We start from the raw sequence: 23167 nt of genomic DNA, 5'->3' as shown, positions 1-23167 counted from the left end.
TTTTTGTTTTCTTAGTTTTTGTTTTCAAAACAAGTAACCAAACGCTAATCTACAGTGCCGAAACATGTTTTGATGTTTTGAAAACAGAAAACCTGTTTGCAAACAGGTTACCAAACAGGCTCAAGCTTTCTGGATTTCGGTCCAGAGAGTAGCATCAAAGTAAACTAAAAACACAAAAATTTAAGTTGATACACCTGAGAAAATCCGAAGCCCCCAAAAGATGCATCCACTAACCTAAAACCTTAATCTCATATATATAGAGATTTAATTTACAAGGGGGACATCAAAGATCAATTTTTGGCTGCACAAAATAGTGTTGACATCCTCTTTGAACCACCCAAATTGGATTAATTTCATCCACACAAAGCATGTCGACATCCTAAGATTTTCTTGGAAAATATCCAAGTTCGATCGATCGACTTCGCGACTGCATAAATAATCGATCGATCGACTTTGGATCGATCGATTTTCTTCGACTGATGATGCGATCGATCAATTTCTTTACTGAAGAAATAATCAATCGATCGATTTGCCTTGGTCTATTTTTCATCTTTTCAGGATCAGCCTCGAACTCTAAAAATGACCAAATTGCCCTTGATGTATTTTCAGGTCTAATTCAAGTGTTTTGAACTAGATTTCAACTAAGACCTGAAAATAAGACAAAACACAAAACTACAACAAAACGTTATATATACAACACAAACTAAGTCTAACAAAATGTAAATTAAGGGGTCTTGAATCGAACAATTCAAGACTTATCACAATGTAAGGATTATGAACCAGTCATTAATGTTATTCAGGATTGTGATCTAAATCTTGATAACGTTTATAGGCCACTTTACTGGGATGGCTAGTTTAGACTTCCATTTGTTTTGATGACTTATGAAGATGGTTTGTTAGGAATGGGTTTGTAATATTTCATTTTTGGCTTGGTGATCAGCCTTAAATTAAAATACTGGATTATTATGCCTATGCTTATGTTATGATGCTTTTAGATACTCTGGTTGTCATTCATTCATGGAAATGTAGAATTAGCTATCCAATTATACAATTGATAAAGTCTTTTTGTTGTAGGCTCTTTGATGAGGGTTCTAAGATCCCTTTAGTCTTATTTTCTAGTAAGTAAGATGAAGAGGCGTACAGAGGAGTTAAATTACTAGTTAATTAATTTTTTGGGGCGTTACAAATTAAGACTAAAAAATATATTAATGGGTGTTCCAAACTTTTGATAATTAAAATTTTTTTTTTGTCAAGCCAACTCGTAGTTTAAATGGGGTACTACGGTCACTACATGCATCCAAAAGAGTTTAAACCCTAGACTAAGGGAATGTAAGAACCACACATGTATCGGCCTAAATATTTACTAGCTTGAAAGTACTACAGTTACCCTAGCGGTCAAGTCACCTAGCGTCGATCTCTCAATCTTCTCTCCAGCTACCAGTCCTATTCGATTTCACCTCCGATAGAGTTCTTGGAGGGGTCCTCTTCATCCTTAACCACGGTGGTGTACTCTTTCTATTCGCGCTTGGAAGGTGGCACTCATTTTGGCATTCTTGCTCTTGCCCAGTGCACCGGTCCCGCACTAGTCTTCATCCTTATTTTCCAGTTGAAAGCATTCCACAACTAACCTGCTCAGCCAAGCAACCAACATTTTCCCCTCTCTAAGCTCATACGAGACAGTTCAATCCACACAATTGTGGCCAATTCCTGATTGCCGACACATTCCTTTGCTTCCATTTTACCTCCTTCTGACCATCTTGCAAGAATATATCTTTGCAATAGAATTGTCAGTTAGTTTATTTCTAAGACACTCACTTCCTAGATTCCTCTTCTATTGAACGAATTTCCATTTACCGAATCCTAGTTTGGTCTTGGATAGAAATTTAACCCTACATCCTATCTTCCTAGGCTTAACACTAACATTCCCTTACTTATACTCCTAAGCTCTAGTGGATCATTACCTAAATTTGTTCAAATCATGTCCTACACCCAAATAAACTCTTTTGGTTTGCAAAGCCGATTGTTTTGCTAACATTACTACCACATTATTAGAATTTATGTACCAGGATTATAAATGAGATCTAAGCTTGCCTCTATCGTACCCTTGCATCTCTCTTTATTTATTTATTTATTTATCCTTTTCTTTCTTTCCTTTTCACTATTATCGTTAGTAAATTACAAGATGTTGGGTTTATAATATTGGCAAATTCGGTGTCAAAACATACTTGTTTTATTCAAGAAAAGGAAAGAGCCAAGTGAGAAAGAATATTGTAGAATATTAATCAAGAAAGGAAAAATCTGTGATTTGAAAAATATTCTACATATATTATTTGTTCCCATATTAGGGACTTCCATAACAGGGTCTTCCATAAGAGGGACTTCCATTACAGGGACATCGTAATTCCAAAAGATTTGTCGTAGAATATTAATTTCAATATGGAAAGGTCTGATCAAGGCATGAATCTGCACAGAATATCCTTAAGAAGGAAAGGTCCTGGTCAAAGAAATATTCTGGAGACTTTACAGCTCAGATAATCGAATTTTTCCTACAGCCCATCTAGACGCCCAAATGCCAAAGTTCGGACGGCGACCTCAGAAACTCAAAGTCCTATGAAGGTCCGAATGGCTCAGCGGAAGCAAGCCACAGAGAGCATCCATCTGCAAGAAGTCTGGACGGCCCAACAGACACGAGCCACAGAGAGCACCCGTCTGCAAGAAAGTCCAGATGTTGATGCGATGACTGTGGATAGTGGAAGTACTTTATGCAACCATCCGGACGCTAGGGTTGCAAGTCCAGACGCGCTTCAGTGTTTACTCGAAGTTTTAATTGCAAGTCCGAACGTCGCCTATGCAAATCCGAGTTTGAGTAGAATTAGCATTTTTGAAGCCTATTTAAAAGGCTCATAGTTTGTGTAATTTTAAGAATTCCATAGCTAAATTCTCATTGTGCTAAGAGATGGTATTTAGGTAGAAATTGTTTGATGTGCTAACTCTCTTAGAGTTTTATTTGTTTGTATTGATTCAACCGTTTGAAGTCTAACTTAGAGAGAAGCTCTAAGTTAAAGAAATCCATAGAAGAACTCTTCAGACAAGAGGTCTAGTTGAAAGGCATTCACGTATAGGTACGTATCAGAGTTCAAAGTACGACTACTGCAAAAGGGTTTGTGAGTACTACTATATTATAACTAGCTTTTCCTTCTGAATAGTGGATTTCCTGGATTTAGTTGCCCCATAGTGGTTTTTCTCTTTGGTGCAAAGAGTTTCCACTTCGTAACCAAAATATCTGTGTTCCTTACTTTTCCGCTTTATGTTTTAGTTGCATGTTTTACAATTGATTTTATCTATTACGAGACATAATTATTTTTCACAAGAGCCTCTAAGTACATTTTTAATTACGACTTTACCTTTGTCTCTTAAATTTACAACTGGTACATGAATACATTATAGCTTTGCATTTACATGACATTGCTGTACAACATTATAATCCAGCGATTACTTTTAGTCTTCTCTATGAGTATTATTGCCAAAAAATTTGTAAAACAAGATTGTTTTACAGGTGTACGTAAATCGCGAAGAAAACTTAGCTAATGCAGTCCCTATTAGAAGGTTACACGTACAAAAATGCGCAGAAAGTAGCAAGATTAAGGCTAAAACACAGTATAATTTCAAGAAAACATCGCTTATTTCTTTGTTAAACAAGAACAGTGTGTTTGGAAAAAGGATTATGGTTTTATACTCAGAAAATCATGCAGCATCGAAAGATATAAAATCATACTGATGAAGTACACATTACAATACTAATACATATATCAATAGTCATAACCATAATCCATGTGGCCTATCCGTGCCCTTAGCCGTGATAAGGTTTGCACATCTATAGTACGTCTAGTACAACCCTAATGCCCGAGCGATGCATGTAACCAGCCACCACTAGTTGCTCTACCGAGTTGATACCCGAGGTGACACTCAAATAGTGATGCTACAATTAGTGACCCCACAGGTGGTTGGTTGCGTAAGTCACAATAAACTGGAATGCACATACCCTAAATTTTTTTCACTCATTTTTCCCAGGACGACTTATCATAAGATTATTATAATTTCCAATTTCTCATAAGATTCTTTTATATGAAGAATACACAATGACAAACATTGCAATTCAGTTCATAGTTTCTTAGAAAATAAGAGGCTCACAACATATAATTAAGAGGTTTCATGCACGTTAAAATGCATATTTATAGTATTGAAACTAATCATGCTCAACAATGAAAGATTTAGCTGTTTAGGTGTTCTTAATGGAGATTAGTTACCTTGCATGCCAACTCCAAATATGAACTCCTCAAGAAGTCTTAGCTCCTTAATCTGCAGTTTTACTTTATCATTAGTTAAGCTCTTAAGTTATAAAATCATAATTATCACTTAAAACCCTTAATCCTATATTTTGACCTAAACCATTTAACCACTGCCAGAGACTGTTATAATGGTCTACGTCTACCGTTTGAATAGTGGTGGTACCGTTCTAAAGATGACTGCACATACTACCATTTTCGAGCTTTCACTACAAAAAAAAAACCCCCAATTATTGAACCTTTTTTTCTAGAAGGTTTTAAAAACCGTCTAGAATTAAATTTTTACAAACCATCCATAAAAAAATAAATTCCAACGGTTTCAATAAAACCGTATGGAAATTCTTTTCTAGACAAATTAAATTGAAAATAAATATTGACTCCTAATTTAACCAAGTGTGTGTGTTTGTGTGCAACCAAATATCTTAAATGTGGAATTTAAATAAGACAAGATATTTGTTACGAAGTGGAAACTCTGTGAAGAGAAAAACTACTCTGGGGCAGCCAAACCCAGGAACTCCACTATCCAAAAACAAAGCTAGTTACAAGACACTCGTACTCACATACCCTTATGCAGTAGTCATACCTTTAACTCTAACACGAAGCCTATAGTGAACGCTTCCCAACCAGATCTTTCACTTGAAGGAGTTTTTTATGGATTCCTTTACCTTAGGGCTGACCCCTAAGATAGACTTCACACGAACTATTGAGTACACATCGACAACGGCTTGAGAGCTAGCGGATCTTCAATTCTCCCTAAACACCCTCTCAAAGCTAAGAGAATTCAATACCGAATTCTGTACAATTTACAAGACTAGGGCCCTCTATTTATAGGCTTACAGGAAACCTAAAACTGTTGAGATTCAGGTTCTGGCTGTCGAGCGTCCGGACGGAAGTTAGCCACGTCTGGACGGTTTTCTGCGATATCCTTTCAAAAACAGCGCAATTCTATCCTTATCAGGTCCACATCCTGACGGCTTGGCCGAGAGTCCGAACGGTCTTTGCTATAACTTCTTTCTGCATTCGAACAGAACACTAGAATATTATGAAATGCTGAACAGCGTCCGGACGTGTTGCCACATCGTCTTGACATCTTACAAAGACTCTCTAACAATGTCGACTTCTGAAATCCAACTCTGTGTTGAATACTAATTGACCTAGCGTCCGGACAGTGTTGCTCGGCCGTCCAAACTTCTTGAACATAATCTGCTGGACACTGCGGGGTGTCCAGACGCCTTCAAAGGCTTGTCCGGACAGTTGCACAGGAACCGGTTGATTTGGCTTGGATTTTGTAAGGACTCTTTATGGACATCTTCTAGAAGCTTGTGATCAATCACATGCTTTGATTTGGACACTGTTTGAATACATGAATATTCTGAATTGATAGCCGTCCATCCTAGTAATTTGCAACCATTACATAAAGTGTTTTTGGTTATGCAGAATGTAGCCAATATAAAATACTAACAAACTCCCCCTTTGGCCATTCTGGGACAAAAACACTTGACCGGTTTGGAAATACATTCCTGGTCTAAATACCAAAATAAACTCAAAAATACCCCCCCTTTTTGTCACACAATGACAAATGGTAAACAGAGTATTAATCAAAACCGTAAGTGTTTAAAGAATTATACAAAATGTCAGCACAAATATAAAATTGTTCGAATACAAACAATAATAAGTAAAAATAAAAAATAAAAAAATCAGTCTTCATCATCAGGCTTGGGGTGATGGTGCTGCAGGCACTCCCTAATGTCAATCTGACATTGTTCAACACGCTCTCCAATAAGATTAACTTCACGCTGGAGAGCTCCCATGGATGACATAAGCTGAGTAAATGCAGTTTCTATATCAAAAGAAGGAGGCACAGCCTGTGATGATGATGAAGCTGCTGGTGGGGGAATTGGTGGAGGTTGAGGAACACCGCCTTAAGCCTCATTCTACAACTGCGCATTGGACTTCATGAGGGTCTGAATGCCAAGAGGATCTGGAATCCGTGATCTAGGCTCAGAGTTTGAAATATTAGTCACTACTTGAAGACAAATTTAAGTGATTAAACACCCAAAAGATAGACTCGTGTTCTTCTCGTCTCGAACCTCGAGCATAGTGTGCAAGATGTGCTTGCATAAGTAAAAACAAGTCTGCATCACAATTGCATAGAGAAGGGTAGCCTTCTTGAGAGTAAGCTCACTCCGACGAGCTTGAGGCCAAAGGTTTGTCACAACAACCTTTGCTAAAAATCGGTGCATATGAACAAAAGCACTGATGTTGACCTGGGAGTGGGACTTGTCCTCTCTCTGTGGTCTCGTCCCAAAGAAATCATGCAGGAAATCAATGCTGGGAGCCTCATTAGGAAAAGAAACTCCGAAAACTGGTAACACAGGTACTCCAATCATAGCACTGATAAGCTATGGATCAATCTGAATCGGCTGTCCTCTGACCATGGTCTGTATAATGAGTCCTCTGTCATCCTCCTGGATGATGATCATGTTACCATAGAACTCCCGTACCAGTCTGCGCGGAGAAGATTCCTCTTTGATAAGACCTGCAACGATTGCATGCGGCGCAACCTATCAGTAATAGATTCTTCAGTTCTTTGCCTGACTTGGGGAGGAAAGTCATTTGAAGAAATAATTCCTGGGCTAAAAAAAAAATCATAGAAGCAAATCTATGAAAGTGTTAATTCCTGTTAGTACAAAAAGAAAAATAAATGGACTTCTAAATTTAACGGTGTGTGTGATCAGTGTGCAACAAAATATTAAATGCGGAATTTAAAGGAGACAAATATTTTGTTGATGAAGAGTAAACTCAGTTAAAAGAAAAACCACTACGGGGCAGCCAAACCCAGGAATTCCACTATTCAGAAGACATAGCTAGATACAAGACAGTAACACTCACATATACCGATGCAGTGGTCGTACCTTGATCTTTGACGTGTAACCCAACACGAACGCTTCCCAACCAGGTTCTCCTACCTGAAGGGGTCTTCAATGGAACTCCTTACCTCAGTTGTAGCACAGCAACAGCACACTTGAACAGGACTTCAGAGGAAATATCACGTCTCTAAGCAGTTGAGGAATTCAATACCGAATTCTTGCAGTTCTCAGTGCCCAGGGGCCTCTATTTATAGGCTGAGGGTTCAAATGAGCGTCAGGAAAAATATATCTGGGCACCGTCTGGACGGTGGACATGGGCCGTCCGGACGGACAACTGTGCGACAAGATTTTTCAAAAAATTTGCGGAGAAATCTTTCCTGTTTAAGGACATCGTCCGGACGGTCGCACTTCCGCTGCAAGTAATTTCCTTATAAGGCTCTCGAGCGTCCGGATAGCTATTCTTCAACACGCAATTTCCATATTAGTAATGCATGCGTCCGGACCATGATAGGCAGTCGTCCAGACGGTTGAAGTCGAATCGGCAATTTCCTTCTTTGATGCATGCGGGTCCGGATCACAGCTGTCAGACGTCCGAACGGTCATATTTGAATTGCGATTCTTGCCTTACGGAGACGCGCGCCAGGACGGAATACCACATCGTCCGGACGGTTGACTGATCTTCCCTTTCTTGGAACTTGGAAAGAAATCGGAAGCTGATCGAGTATTGGGAGACGTCCGGACATGCTGCTGAAACGTCCGGACGGATGTAAGCTGGCACAGAAACTTCTCGATACAGTATGGGGTCTGGACGGAATGAACACTTTGTCCGGACGGATGATGCTGGTCTGTCTAGCGTCCAGACGGATGACATGTCGTTCGAACGGATGGAACAGTGGATAAATGGGCGTCTGGACGGGATGGCTCGATCGTCCGGACGACTGACAGGGAACTTGAATTCTTCTGACTTGCAGACTCTGAATAGTGGAATCCCTGTTTACTGCGTCTTTACACTTAAGTGATTTTGTCCAAACACAGAATGAGGCCAAAATACTAACAAAAAAAAAAAAAAAAAATTTGCATTATCACGGTTGTAAAATGGACTATCCTAGAAATTACAACAACATGAAATTCAACCCAAATAATAAAGAATTTTGAGCAATAATACATATTAAACTCAAAATAAGAAAAACCCAAAAACAAATTATTTTAATCATAAAAACTTAAAATAAATTAGTAAAAGAGTATAAAAACACACCTGGAGTGGAGATAAATTGCAAAGATACACGTGCACGTGAGAAATATGCATAAAAAGCACAGAAAAAAATGTACAAGATGACAAAAAGGACCGAAATGGGAAAATGAGAAGGTTGCGGCACAGGGGGAATGCAATATAACCCTACAGGGTTCACCGTCTGGACAGAACTTAAGTGACGTCCGGACGTAGTGCCATGTAAGAGATCGCAAAAAATACGCCCATCCGAACAAGGAGAACGGATGTCCGGACGAATCAACCTTACCGTCCGGACAGTTAGAACCACAGTCCAGACATTTCACTAAAAAATCTGAAAAAGAGAGGAAAAATTACAGAAAAATATTTTCCAAATAATTTCCAGAACACGCATGTATATAAAACTGATATCCCAGTTCAATTAGCATTTCAAAAATATACCAAGATATAATTGAGAGTTAAGATTCAATAAGCACAACAATTTTCCTGCAGAAAGACATTTTTTAATAGAAAACTTAACTCAAGCAATGCATGTGTGTGTGAAGGCTTTCTAAAAAAAAAAAAATGAATTTCACTAATATGACTTAAATCACCCGAATTTTCAAGAGAAGAGAGAAAATCAATGTTAGATCAATCAAAAGTCAACCTTATTTTGCTAGGGCCTAGCCACCCTCATTTGATACACTCCCCCTAAGCTGCAGCACATTTTCTTTTACATCGCCCTTTAGTGACCGTCTATTTCCACAATGATTTGGTCACTGACTGTTTCTATAGGGACAATATCAAGAACCGATTTATAGCATATAAGCAATGGATCTTTTTATTTATCCATATTTATTCAGTTTTGAATGATTTTTATCACTTGGTGCTGCAACCTAGAAAGAATGCCAGAATTTATAGGTTCTAGGTTCAACTAGCGAGTTGATCAATTTGACCATCTTAGAAAAAAATCTCTCATTTAAAAATTCTAGAAGCTAAAAGTCAGAGGAGAGAAAAATAACACCTTAGGGGAGCCTTTGGATAGTGCACATTTTTCATCGCATGGGAAAAACAACTATCTATTATGGATGCCACGAGAAAACTTTGCAGATATCAAGAAAAACTCTCTGTTATATAAAGGCAAAAGAATAAATGCATCAAAAACTGAGACATCAGTTAAACATACATAAGATATCTGGAAGTTATATAATGGAACAAGAAAACTCTGCATCCTTTATCCTTTTTTTTTAATTTTTTTTTTAAAAAAAAAAACAAAAACATGCTTCATAATAAAGAAGGTAGTATAGTACAAGCATGTAAGATAAAAGCAAACCTGACCTCAGGGAGAGGTTTGACAGTACCATGATAGAAAAGCAGCCGCTCGACGTGCTATTTGTATCATCCCTATTAATACCTGCAGAATTTCCTCAAGACAAACAAAAGGAAATATAGGGATAGAAAAGATGGTTCCATAATAACTTGCAAAGATTCCATATGATGCTATAAAAATGCTATGCAAGTGTACCTTTCATGCTCTAGGATTTAGGAACCAAAATCCTAAGCATGTGTGACCTTACCTACTAGGTAGGTCCACTCCCCCTTGGGGGTTGGTTGTCCTCTTTCTTGTCCTGTCCTTCCTTCTTTAGCTGTAGTGCCAGAAATCTGATCAGATCTTGCATGAAGGAACTGACGGAAGATGTTCCTTCATAGGAGATTTCCTTTCCTGCAATCTTCTGTTCCTCCATATATAGCTTCTTGGGGACCCAAGTCTTTCTTGCTTGAGTAGGCTTGTACAACTGCTGATGCCTTGGAACATTATTTTTGGGCAGAGATCTATGGTGCCGGGTGGCTTAGGTGGAGGACACCTAGGTCTGATATGACTACTAACTCCACATTGGTGATACATGGGAGTTTTAAGAGCCTGCCATTTTTTCTTCCCCTGAACTTGCTGATGTGGGCATTTAGGTCTAATGTGCCCTGGCTCGCCACAATGATGGCATGTAGGAGACTTTCTTCTGATAGGAAGCTTGATCGAAGGCTGAGGGATGGCTGGTACTTCCCCATCCATAACAGTTTTCCCTTTATCCACGATTGAGGGTGGAGACTTTGGAATAACTGGCTTCACAAAAATAGTCTGGGAGGTAGAAGGAATATCAGAAGTAGAAGGAGGAACATACCCGAGTCCGGTCTTGTCAGTTGGGAACTTCTGAATAAAGAGCATGTGAATAAGCTTCTCGTCTGAGACACTCTCCAGTTGCAACTATGTCTCTAGAAGCCACTCTTCTAAATCATTGATCTTTATTAGCATAGAGGTCTTCTCAATCCTGAGCTTGTTTAGCTCTAGTACCTGCTGCTTGTATTTCTCCCTCTGCTTTAGGAATTCTACATATTGAAGTTGATAGGCTGACTGCATATCTTCTTCTTCACTATTCTCAGAGTAGTAGGACTGAGAATGCTCCTTTTCTTCATGTGGGGCCACCAAGGCAGGAATTTTTCTTCCTCAAGAGTTTCTTCTTCCTTCTCAGACTCATCGCTGAGAGTTGCATTAAAGGCTTTCCTTTTTTGTTTCTTCAAATTTGCACATTCAGTTCTAATGTGCCCGAAGCCTAAACATTTGAAGCATTGAGGACCCCTCAGATCTTTCTTCTCTGCTTCTTCTAACTCAGCTATGTGGGGAGCCTTTCTTAGTCTGTCAGAGAACTTCTTCTTGAATCTATTATTCTTCATAACCTGCTTGAAGTTCTTGGCTAACATTTTCATTGCATCTTCATCAATATCGGAGTCTTCGTTAGAAGAGACTTTGGATTTCTTCTTGTATGCCTTAAATGCCTTGAGGGCAATAGTCTTTGCCTTTCTGACTAGAGGTAAGGAGTATTCATATGTTTGAAGAGATCCTACCAGCTCTTCAATCTTCATCTCCTCCAAATCTTTGTTTTCTTCGATAGTTGTCACCTTAATCCTGAAACGCTCAGGCAAAGATCTTAGTATTTTTTGGATGAGTTTTACATCCAAGATTTGTTTCCCAAGACTCACCATCAAGTTTCCCAGGTCGCTAATCTTGGTGTAGAACTCTCCGAAGGTCTCTTCTTCTTGCATCTTAATTTCCTAAAATTTAGAAATCAACATTTGAAGCTTGGTAGATTTTACCAGTTTTGTGCCTTCATATGTTGCTTCTAGAATTTGCCATGCATCTTTAGCTACTTCACAATTTGAAATTCTTGCGAATTCAGATGGTGAAAGTGCTTCACATAGTGCATGGAGGGCTTTATCATTGGAGTACGCTTGTTTGAGTAACAGTAATTTTGTCTGTTTCTTCTAGTTTAATCCAACCAATTTCAACAATTTTCCAGACATCAATTGATTTTAAAAAGAAGCGCATGCGGGCTTTCCAATAGCCATAGTTCGTCCCATCAAAGAGCGGAACTGAATTAAGATTTTAAGACTTTTAAAAAATAAACAAAATAAAAGTCAAAAGATTACACTCAAGAAAAAAAAATCTAAAACAGAGTGTACCAAGCTCTGATACCAAATGAAAATAAATATTGACTTCTAATTTAACCAAGTGTGTGTGTTTGTGTGCAACTAAATATCTTAAATGCAAAATTTAAATAAGACAAGATATTTGTTACGAAGTAGAAACTTTGTGAAGAAAAAAATCACTCCGGGGCAGCAAAATCCAGGAACTCCACTGATGGATTCCTTTACCTTAGGGCCGACCCCTAAGATAGACTTCACACGAACTATTGAGCACACACCGGCAACGGCTTGAGAGCTAGCGGATCTTCAATTCTCCCTAAACACTCTCTCAAAGCTAAGAGAATTCAATACCGAATTCTGTACAATTTACAAGCCTAGGGCCCTCTATTTATAGGCTTACAGGAAACCTAAAACTGTTGAGATTCGGGCTTTGGCTGTCGAGCTTTCGGACAAAAGTTAGCCACGTCCGGACGGTTTTCTGTGATATCCTTTCAGAAACAGCACAATTCTATCATTATCAGGTCCACGTCCTGAAGGCTTGGCCGAGCGTCCAGACGGTTTTTCCAAACCCATGTTTTAATACTGGATGGTTTTTCCAAACCCGTCCATAACTCGAATTAGCGACCCATTTTTCTGGACGGTTTGAAAACATCCAAAATAAACCGTCTGGACTTTTTTCCATACGGTTTTTTGCAATTTCTGGACGGTTTGAAACCGTCCAGAATTCCAAAAAAAAAAAAAAAATTGTAGTGTTTTCTTCGTCTAAGCTCCAATCTCTTACTTCTAACTCATTTCTTAAGTGTCATAGGGTCCTAAAGTGACCTAATTTACGAACCTTAATGTTTTTTTTGTCTTAAAAAGTCTTAACTTCACATCAAAAACCTTAAAGATGCTAGCTTTCATATCCATTTTTACTCCTAACAACAAATGGTCTACCAAATGCTTAAGAAACATCAATAATATAGTGCCTTAGTCCAAACAATATGTTATCTCGTTCTAAAATTTTCTATGACTTAAAAAGTTAGAATCTTTCATAAAAAAATAACCATTTTGTAACTTGATCTACCCTAGTAACATGCTAAAAACGCTTATTAACGAAATAAGCACTTAAGCTACAAAATATCTTCAAAATGCCACCCTTCTCTCTCTCTCTCTCTCTCTCTCTCTCTCTCTCTCTCTCTCTCTCTCTCTCTCTCTCTCTCTCTCTCTCTCTCTCTCTCTCTCTCTCGGATGTTGAGTAGGCTAGGGAATGGCTCACTTAATGAGTCGAAGGGTATTTATAAAAGGTTATCCGTGTTTTATAACTTTTACACATATTATTTTCGCATGCAAACTATAGTCGTTCGAACGGTTCACATTTCATTATAACTGTGAATACAGATTAGGTTGCTAATGTGGATTGTTAGAATAGTGACCCAGGAGTTCTCATGCTTCAATGTGGCATCCTTCAAATGCTTCTCGAGCTTTTTGAATCATGCGCATATGAGTCTTGCATTTGAAGTGTTTCTGAGCCTTTATTTATGTTAAGGTCTCTTTTGTTTGTTTCTATTTTAATTACTACTTCCCCATAATCAAATAATTCATTTGCTTAATTTTATTATTTCTACGAACTTTAGATTTTCTTTGAATTAGAACTGTGCGTGTTTTTAATAAAATTTCTTTTATAAATTGCCATGTATTTGTTAGGGGTATTAAACCTTAATCCATCTCCTATTTCAATTAAATATTTTACGTGTTGGGCCTCACTTATTAAATGGGAGTTTGACCCATACGTGAGGAGCAATGTTAAAATATTAATTAAATGATTGCATTCATCATTTTCTATCTACTTAAATTTTTGCTATAACAGGTGATTTGACATGCACAACATAAGTCATAAGGCTAGTACACAACTTGATTACCTATATAATAAACCATGACAATTTCTCATGTTGCTCTGTCTTTGTTTAGGCAAAAAGCATAATATTGTTGACACAGTTTTCAGTATGAGTCCGATAGTAGGTGAGAGTTCTATGCATATATCTTAGAGAGAGGAAAAATACTTTATGACTTGCTATTTATAGAACTCTTGAAATAACTACTAGGTAAGGTGATTCCAAATTTCCTGAGATTCTTGCCACCTCAATATGATCAGTGTTCGGATATGCTTCAAATAGTGACTTCTGATATGATTTGACAATGGCAATATGTAGGAATCAGATTTGGAGTGTCGTAATCCCAGATTTTACGGAGTTTGGTCACCTAACCACACGTTGTTTTGATAGCCCCGTTACCCTTATTTACTGAGGATGTTTATTTCCCGACTATTAGTCGGTTCAGACGATCCTTAATTATTCCTATACCCAAATCTTCCAAAATCTCGGGTCTTCTCTTTCGTGAACTACCGTAAATCTTGGGAAAGGTAATTTTTCCAACAGTAACCCCCCAATTCTCTTGTCTTAATTCTAAGACTAAGAGAATTTTTCTTCAACTTTTTCTCTTCTCAAGAGATATTCCTCAGTCGCCTGCTAATCTTTCTCAGGACTTGAGTCGGAACCATCCTCTTTTTCTTTACCTTTAACCGTTGGACTTTTAATGATATCATTCGTACTGGTTATTTTGGATTTTGTGCCATTATTTGAGCGACTGGCATCCCCTCGACGCCTGTGCTGTCTGGATTTCGATGTGCGGCAACAATGTTCGGTGGGAATATCTATAGGAATCACCTTAATACCCAGGTAAACACAGTCTTCCATGCAACCACTGCCTTGTGAACCTGGGATAATAACTTATTTCCACTCTATAAATACCTTCCCTTTGCCATCATTTTTCTATCCTCTTTCAAGATATCCATTAATAAACTATCCACTTCTCAGAATATTACAATTTTTCATGTCTTTCTATGTCCAGAATTTCATTGTTATCTCTAGGAGATTCAATTTGCCAAAATAGCCTTTGTCATAATGATGTGCTCGGGATTCAATCGGGAAGGAATTTGTCCTCAAGGACTGGGACCATCCATTTTTAAAAGTTATCCCTCACAAAGGGAATTTGGATGTGTAATTTTCGGCTTTAAATTAACAAGAACGTGTAATCTTCGGCTTTACGTCCTTTGGCACCTCTCATTGCTAGGGATAGACATAAAGCTTATGCAAAACCTCAGTGATTGGCTATCTTTATGTCATTCCCAAGCTTAAAAGGAGTCGTCATTTCAAGTTATGAGCCTTAAAGAACGATCCTTAATCCTTTGGCTTCAGATGTATATTGGGTCGTTTCCAAGTAGTCCTTTGGCTTCAGATGTATATTGGGTCATTTCCAAGTTGTTTGCCTTTGCTATTTCTCCTCCTTTCCAATATCCTTCCAGAGTTCAGCTTTTAGGGTGGTGTTGTAACACAACCGAGCAGACTTTTGATCTCCCCTAACTACCCCGACACCTCCATCAGTTGGGAACTTCATGCATAGATGCGGAGTTGAGGTTATGGCTCCTAACTCGTTCAAAGCCGGTCTACCCAAGATAACATTGTACGCCGAGCATTCCTCCACAACTAGAAACTTCACCAATCACCATGATCGTCTTCTGCTAGGGATAGGTCCCCGCCATGATTGGAAGCTCGATGGCTCCAACCGGGAAGACTTGTTCTCTAGAAAAACCGACTAACGGACATCCTGCTGGGATCAATTTTCCTTGGTCTATTTTCATGAGTTCAAAAGCAGATTTGTACAGAATATCAACGGAACTTCCTGTGTCAATTAGAATCCTACATATGTTGTGATTAGTGATGGCTAAGGTCACAACCAATGCGTCCCAGTGGGGAAGTGATACCCTTGCAAAGTCTTCATTTGAGAACCCAATAACCTGGTTTTCATGCCTTCTCATTTTTGGTGGTCTCTGAACCGAGTATATTTCAAATTCTTTCAGATGCCTTGCATAGGCCTTCCGTGAAACACTAGATTCTCCCTCTCCCCTAAAGCCTCTAGATATTGTGTGAATCTCAAAGAGATTTTCCCGATTGGGCTGCCATGCTTGGCTCCAACTTCTTTCTCGCCTATCCCGATTTACCGGTCGATGACTAGGCTCTCTATTCCAATCTCAGGGACGTTCTATCCTTTCTCTAGGCTCTTCCAGATATCTCTGGGGTTGGTTTTGTCATTCTTTGGGTTGGCGATTTCTAACGAACTCCTGTTGATTCCGCTAGCTCACCAAAAACCGCACCAATTTCTCATTCTCAATAAATTTCTCAATCAGTATTCGTAAGGACCTACAAGTCTCAATGTTGTGCCCTTTCGACTCATGGAAAGCACAATACCAATGGGCTATCCTGGGATTTGGAGTGCCAATTATCTCCTGGGGTTTCTCATACATGGAGTCCACTTTGACTGCCGCTAGAACTTCTTCAATCGGTGCATTGAGGGGAGTTTTTTCTTCATCTCGGGGCCTACCATACCCTGGCTTTTATGAAACTCCTTCTTCGTCTTTGATTTTTCTCCTAAGCCGGAAGCTCGGGAGGACCCTTTTCCTAACAGCGCTCAAAGCGTCTCTTCCTGATTGATAAACTCATCAGCTCTTTCCATAAGCTCGTGAAGGTTACGTGTTGGCTTCCGAGCCAAATCGGCCATCAAGGGCCCATCTTTCTTGATACCCTGGTAGAGAGAAAAGTGAACAAATTCTTTGGTGGGATTATCAGTGGTAAGCCTCTCCTGATTGAATCGCTGGAGGAAGTCTTTCAACGACTCATCTCGACCCTGTTGTGTAGACATCAAAGCTCCGGTTGGTTTTCTCCTCACAATCTCAGCCATAAATTGCGTTAGAAACACCTTTCCGAACTCATCAAAGTTCCGAATGGATCTTGAGGGAAGCCTCTTATACCAGTCTCGAGCACTCCCTGACAATGTCAGCAGGAGGGCCCGACACGCCACTTCATCTAGTGTCCCTTGTAAATCCAGGTGAGCCCGGTAATTATCTAAGTGTTCAACTGGATCTTCCCGTCCAGTATAAGTTGTGATATCGGGAACCTTGAACTTCTCGGGGAGATGAATTGAAGCCACCTCATCTGTGAAAGGAGAAGTTGTTTTCTAGAACAAGTCTCCAGCCTTTGACATACTTCCATTGGCCTGGTGTTGTGCCGCTCCTGGCAACAAGTCACACCTTTGCTCCAGTCTCTCAATTATCTCTTTAAGTTTCTTATCCACCTTTTTCGATGTCTTGCGCCTCGGAGGCCTTTGACCTACAATGCCTCTGTTCTCCCCTCTTTCTTCCCGATCTTCCCCATTTTTACCTTGCGTCTTGTTGTACCCGACAGGGCCTCTTGCTCCATTTTTTATCCTTTCCTTCGCCAGGTCGCACAGTTGCCAAATGCAAATCTTCTAAGTTGTGCCGTTGCAACATGGCATTCTCCTTAATCAAGTCTCGCATTTCTTTCTCCATTTGAGCTGTTTTCTCATTAAGGAGCTCCACCATAGTTGGAGATTGGGAGGAAGTTTCTCCTTTTTCTTTGTTCTTCCCAGCTCGATTACCCCACAGGCCTCTCAATGCTTCCGACCATGTAGGCACCATTTCGGATATATATATATATATATAGACAAACATTCCCACAGACAGCGCCAAACTGTTGACATAGTTTCCGATATGATGACATGGGAAATAATGAGCTCCAAACGTTAGGACAACAAGGCTAAGTTCACCGAGATTGGTTGTTCTACTTGAGTTAGTTGATGACTTCCAACACCTACAAAATGACAAGGACACGCTGAAATTCTCCAATAATCCTGCTCCGATGCCTAAGTTAGTCTGGTTGTAGGTGAGAGTTTTATGCATATATCTTGGAGAGAGGAAAAATACCTTATGACTTGCTATTTATAGATCTCTTGAAATAACTACTAGGTAAGATGATTTTGGATTTCCTAGGATTCTTGCCACCTCAATATGATTAGTGTTCGAGTACGCTTCAAATAGTGACTTCCGATATGATTTGTCAATGGCAATATGTGGGAATCATATTTGGAGTGTCGTAATCCCGGATTTTACGGAGTTTGGTCCCCTAACCGCAAGTTGTTTTGACAGCCCCATAACCCTTATTTACCGAGGATGTTTAATTCCCTACTATTGGTCGGTTCAGACGATCCTTAATTATTCAGGTGCCCAAATCTTCTAGAATCTCGAGTCTTTTGTTTCGTGCACTACCGTAAATCTCGGGAAAGGTAATTTTCCCAACAAATATGATCAGATGGAGGGATTCCAGCTTCATAAGGATTAGGATCCACTACAATTGGGGTATCCGATTGCAGTGCAATTCAAGTAACCCATAGAAAGGTTTGTCCCAGAGCCTACTACCCTGGAGGAACTCCTATTTTATAAGGGATCGGGATCCCTACAATTATGTTGTTCAAATTTAGACATCTCATAAAGAGGAGGATTGCGGGGGGCCATCTACTTGGGACCGGTGATCCCCACATCCCCGACCCTCTATATGATTTTATATTGGCAGTAAATAATTAAGCAAGGAAGATAAAAACAAGCATATAATTATACTTTGGATTCTTCTAATAAATCACAATTAATTACCACATATAAAGCATATCAATCCGCAAAATATAAGTGCACACAAATCTCTTACAAACCCAAATCCCAAAACAAATCTATGCCATCATCATGATATGAAACATCCGGCGATATGAATCCCCCGTCTAAGAAGGGCACTAATGGACAACTATTTTGAATGAAGCTGTTGTCTGCAAAAAATGGTTCAGTCCAGAAATCTCCACCAAATTCATGATCAGGTGTTTCTGAGGAAGCAAGAGTGTCTTCGACAGCGCAATTCATTCCAGATAGAAGTGAATGATTAGAGCTCAAGGAGGAGAAATCACTCGAACATGTTTCAGACGACAATGGAGAGCTCTCCAAAATAAAGTGAGAGGGACCTTCAGCTTCTGAGTCCCTATTTTGGCTGCTTTCGCACTTGGAAGCCTCACTAAGCTGCTCTTTCATCTTAGACGACGTCGTCGGGCTTTCCTTTGCCCTCTTCTTTAGGTGGGTGTGCCAGTGGTTCTTTATTTCATTATCTGTTCTGCCTGGTAATTTGGTGGCAATCATGGACCACCTGTGAATAAAACAAAAACATAAAGCTTAATTAGCGTTGTCATCATTCCATCTCTTCTCCTTGACAACAAGATTTCTTGCGTTTCTACGAATCAAAATCATCTGAAAACTGGCTACTTTGAAATTCATTTCCAACAAGTAACAAATTCCTACTTATTCCCATGTTCTTCATGTAACTTGATGATTATTTCATCTTCTTCTTTTGTGTACTTCCCCAGTTTTACATCTGGCCGGAGGTAGTTCATCCATCGTAGTCTGCAACTCTTCCCGCACCTTGGTAGCCCTGTCAAAGAAAAACAAATTAATTTACTAATTTTCATTAAAAAAAATAAAAAAATAAAAAATTCATTTTCATACCAGCAAACTTGGGAAGTTCACGCCAGTTCCAATGGCCATATTTCTGTACATACTCCCTTAACAAATTATCTTCTGCTGGACTCCACGCACCTCTTTTCAGTCCGTTTTTGTCATAATAGGCGCTTTTCACCATTTACAGGACTCTTTCTTTCTCTCTCTCTCTCTCTCTCTAAGGTCAAGTCTTCTAGCAGCTCAAAGAAATACTTTAATTTACAGTGTATATATATGCATCCTATGTTGCACATAAAACGTGTTTCATGTAATGGATGGCTACTAGGATCTTCAAGGGCTAAGGCTCCAACGATCGATGATTGTTCTTTTTATTTCATATTTTATAAAGTGAGGGGCCCAAAGTAGAGACAATGAAACGTGTTTAATCTTAAAATAATACAACAGGAGGGAACTATATATCGAGGAAACTTCATAAAGTATATATCACATGAAACGGGCAAAAGAAGTCACTTGCTAGGTTAAAGTGCGCGCATCACTATAATTTGCGATGCTTTATTATATATATATATATATATATATATATAAAACATCCTGTCATCTATTTTCCTTTGATCAGAAAATTGTTTTATGGAATTAATTTTAATCCTTTTAATTAATATTGTAATGCTATTTCTTAATAAATAAGATAAATATTTCATAAAATATTTAATTAAAATGAGAGTTGAATGACTCAAGACCTTTTGATTTTGATATATATCACATGCATCTTATATCACAACTTACGGTAAAAGTTTAAAAAATAATGAATTTAATCACTTAATTAGTGGCTTAACACTTATTGAGTACGAGACTATCAGCCGATTGATCAACAATAAGAAATCAAGCTAGGTACGTAGTATAGAATTTTTATTTTTGGAAAGTCAAGTAAGGAGATCATAGCAATATCTTAGGTATATCTCCTAAGATCCAAATACGAGCGTATAAGTGCAAAAGAAAACAATCATGATTTGTATCAAAAATGAAAAAAAAAAAAAAAAAAAAAAAAAAAAAAAAAAAAAAAAAAAAAAAAAAAGGGATGACAAAAAAGATTCGCAGGAGATTACTTCAGCATCCATGTCCGCGAGAATCTTTCTTGATCAGCATCCATTTAGTTGCACACGAACTTGACAGGTCTACAGGCCGTCTGTCTCCCTCATCAATTCTTTTTTTTTTTTTTTAATTTGTTTAGGATAATCAAAATTCTGGAAGTCACTCTATACAATTTTAAAAGTTTTTTTTTTTTTTGCGTTCCTTTAAAAATAAGATGACTTTTAAAATTATCACTTTATCAAATTCAATAATGGCCGATTACAAATTCAATTATGATTGTAAAAGCCACATCATTATTGAAGAGACATAAGAAAGACTTCTATTCAAATTTAATTCTAAGTTTTATATACATATATAAATTAAATTAAATCTAGACCATTGGAAAAATTATAAAAATCTCTATACCTTTTTTAGAGCACATATGCCAAATCAATCATGTTAAAGTATTAATTAAACAATTAAAATTATTACTTTTTTATCTGTTTAAATTTTTGAAATAAACAGCTATTTAATATATATGGTATCAAATACTGCACAATGTATATTTGATTTAATTAGGAAGAATAAGTTTGTCCATGGTGGGGGTTTTTCTTCATCCAAGTCAAGTTTGCAGAGGAGCCTTCACACTGATCGATGACTTTAACAAAACCAATGGAGGGGGAGGGGAGAGACCACCAAACATTACCAATATACAAAATGTTCTTTGGCAACCCCCACCGCCGGGGATAATCAAAATCAATTGGGATGTTGGCTTCGACAAAGCAAATGGGCGAATAGGTCTTGGGATGATTGCATATGATTACAAGGATTTTGTGTTGGCTGCTCGTATATAGCATCACTCTTCGATCAGCATGTTATAGACCCTATAGCCGCGGAGGCAATGACTGCTTTATATACAACAATATTTAGGAAGGAGATGCACTACAGATTGTGAAGGAAGTCAATTCTGCTACATCATGCTTCTGCGGTTTTGGATATTTTGTGGAGAGAAATGATCCCTACACTCATTTCTCACAACAGCCCCACAACAAGCTGACGTGGCTGGTAATATTTTATTATTTTTTTACAAAAAAAAAATGAAAACAAAATAATAAAATAATAAAATATTACCAGACATGTCAGCTTGTTGTGGGGCTGTTGTGAGAAATGAGTGTAGGGATCATTTCTCTTTTGTGGAAGATATCAAACGAGGTTTACGCTCTCTGAAAACATCCAATGTTGTACATCTCAAAAGGGAAGCCAATCTAGCTGCACATGGTTTAGCCCGAGAGGCTACGTTATATGGATGAAAGAGATGAGAAATGCTACATGTACTTAAACTTTTACAAAGGAAACCTTATTAAGATGATGTGGAGCTTATTCATTGATATACGTAGCATTTCTTTTTGTTAATTGTTTTGATCATTTTAATGAATAAGCTCCATATCAGTTAGTAAGGCTCAATTTTTAAAAGTTTAAGTAGATGTAGTATTTCTTGAAAGAGATTCTTGATGTCATTTACGGTATTGTTTGTATGGAACTCTGTATTTCTACTTCTTGATTTCAGTTTTTCTGATATTTATATAGATGACAATTTGTTAATTGGATGACAATTTTAAAGACTGAACTAAAGAAAAAAAAAAAAAAAAAAAAATCCTCCAATCAAATTTGAAAGGCATTTATGTCGATAAATGAATGAGAATTCAATTGATGCACATGCAATACAACAACTAATAACTTTAATCAGAGAAATGCAGATTTATGTTTCATTAATTATGTGGAGGCATCATTCGTATGAATCATATCCACCCAATTTCAAGAAACTTGACCCTCAAGTCTACTGAACCACATGTGATCGATGACTTTGCCAATGTGTATGTGAAAGATAGTTAGACATATTCAATTATATAAGAAACTGCCAAACAAAAACTTAATTGCATGGAGACGGAGTTATCGTTGCTACCATCACTTCAGGCATCAGCAGTTTGCTCAAACACATATATACAACGACATGTCACTAACAAATATGTCATAATTTTCATAGCCATAGGTTCTCTTCTTCAACTGATCCTTATCTTGAATTTTAATTATTCAAACTGTTATTTAATTTGGTTAGATATACGTCAACGGATGCATTAATATTGGAGGGTAACCCTCCTCGATCGTATGAATCTTGGAAAGAATAAGAGACCGTTGCACTAATTAATTTTCTTACTGCACCATTTTTCTTGGCTTCGTGAGGTCCGAATTTAATGTATTGAAACTTGATTTGATTTAATTATGATCAATGTTGACAACACATATCATGTACGATCCGTGTCAACATCTTGTACGTATTCATGGCCTGCTACTGTGTGAACAAGGAATTTTTAAGAACCCTATACAGCTGGAGATTTAAACCATCAATTTCATAATTAAAGTCCTTGTTTGATTGTATCCATCTCCATATTTTATGAAAATTATTGCTGTACAACTGGGTAGTTGACAAACATCACTTGCTATTATAGTCTATAGAGTAGCTAGCTTATTCATATTTGTTGCATTTTGAGCTACATGCCAATATATTTTTGGACAACTGTCAGTCATTTTTTGTTCCAATGATTCTCGGCTCTTTTTATGTTATGTGTTGTAGTTTTTTTTAATTGTTTAAATTTAATTTTAAGTTTTCATAAGAAATAGTGAAAGTGAAATTAAATTTAAACCGTTGAAAAAATTAGAGCACACTTACATGTTATATTTAATGCTACATCCAAATTCATGTCTTATAGTGATTGGGTAAGAGTAATGCTAATGTCATCTCATGTCTCCCTTGTGT

At 37.9% G+C, this 23167-nt stretch overlaps 1 protein-coding gene across 1 annotated transcript; it reads right to left on the bottom strand.

Annotated features, from left to right (window-relative positions):
- Positions 1 to 18393: 18393 nt before the first annotated feature.
- LOC133861049 (transcription factor MYB4-like) lies at positions 18394 to 19545 on the bottom strand. The gene is made up of 3 exons (XM_062296746.1): positions 19333 to 19545; positions 19129 to 19258; positions 18394 to 18976 (listed from the first exon to the last, which is right to left on the bottom strand). Exons 1-3 carry the CDS (start codon positions 19463 to 19465, stop codon positions 18490 to 18492), a joined length of 750 nt encoding a protein of 249 aa, XP_062152730.1. The 5' UTR covers positions 19466 to 19545; the 3' UTR covers positions 18394 to 18489.
- Positions 19546 to 23167: the final 3622 nt, after the last annotated feature.

Source organism: Alnus glutinosa, chromosome 2 (genome assembly GCF_958979055.1).
Source record: "Alnus glutinosa chromosome 2, dhAlnGlut1.1, whole genome shotgun sequence".
Taxonomy (NCBI): domain Eukaryota; kingdom Viridiplantae; phylum Streptophyta; class Magnoliopsida; order Fagales; family Betulaceae; genus Alnus; species Alnus glutinosa.
This window is presented reverse-complemented; position numbering and strand designations above follow the sequence as displayed.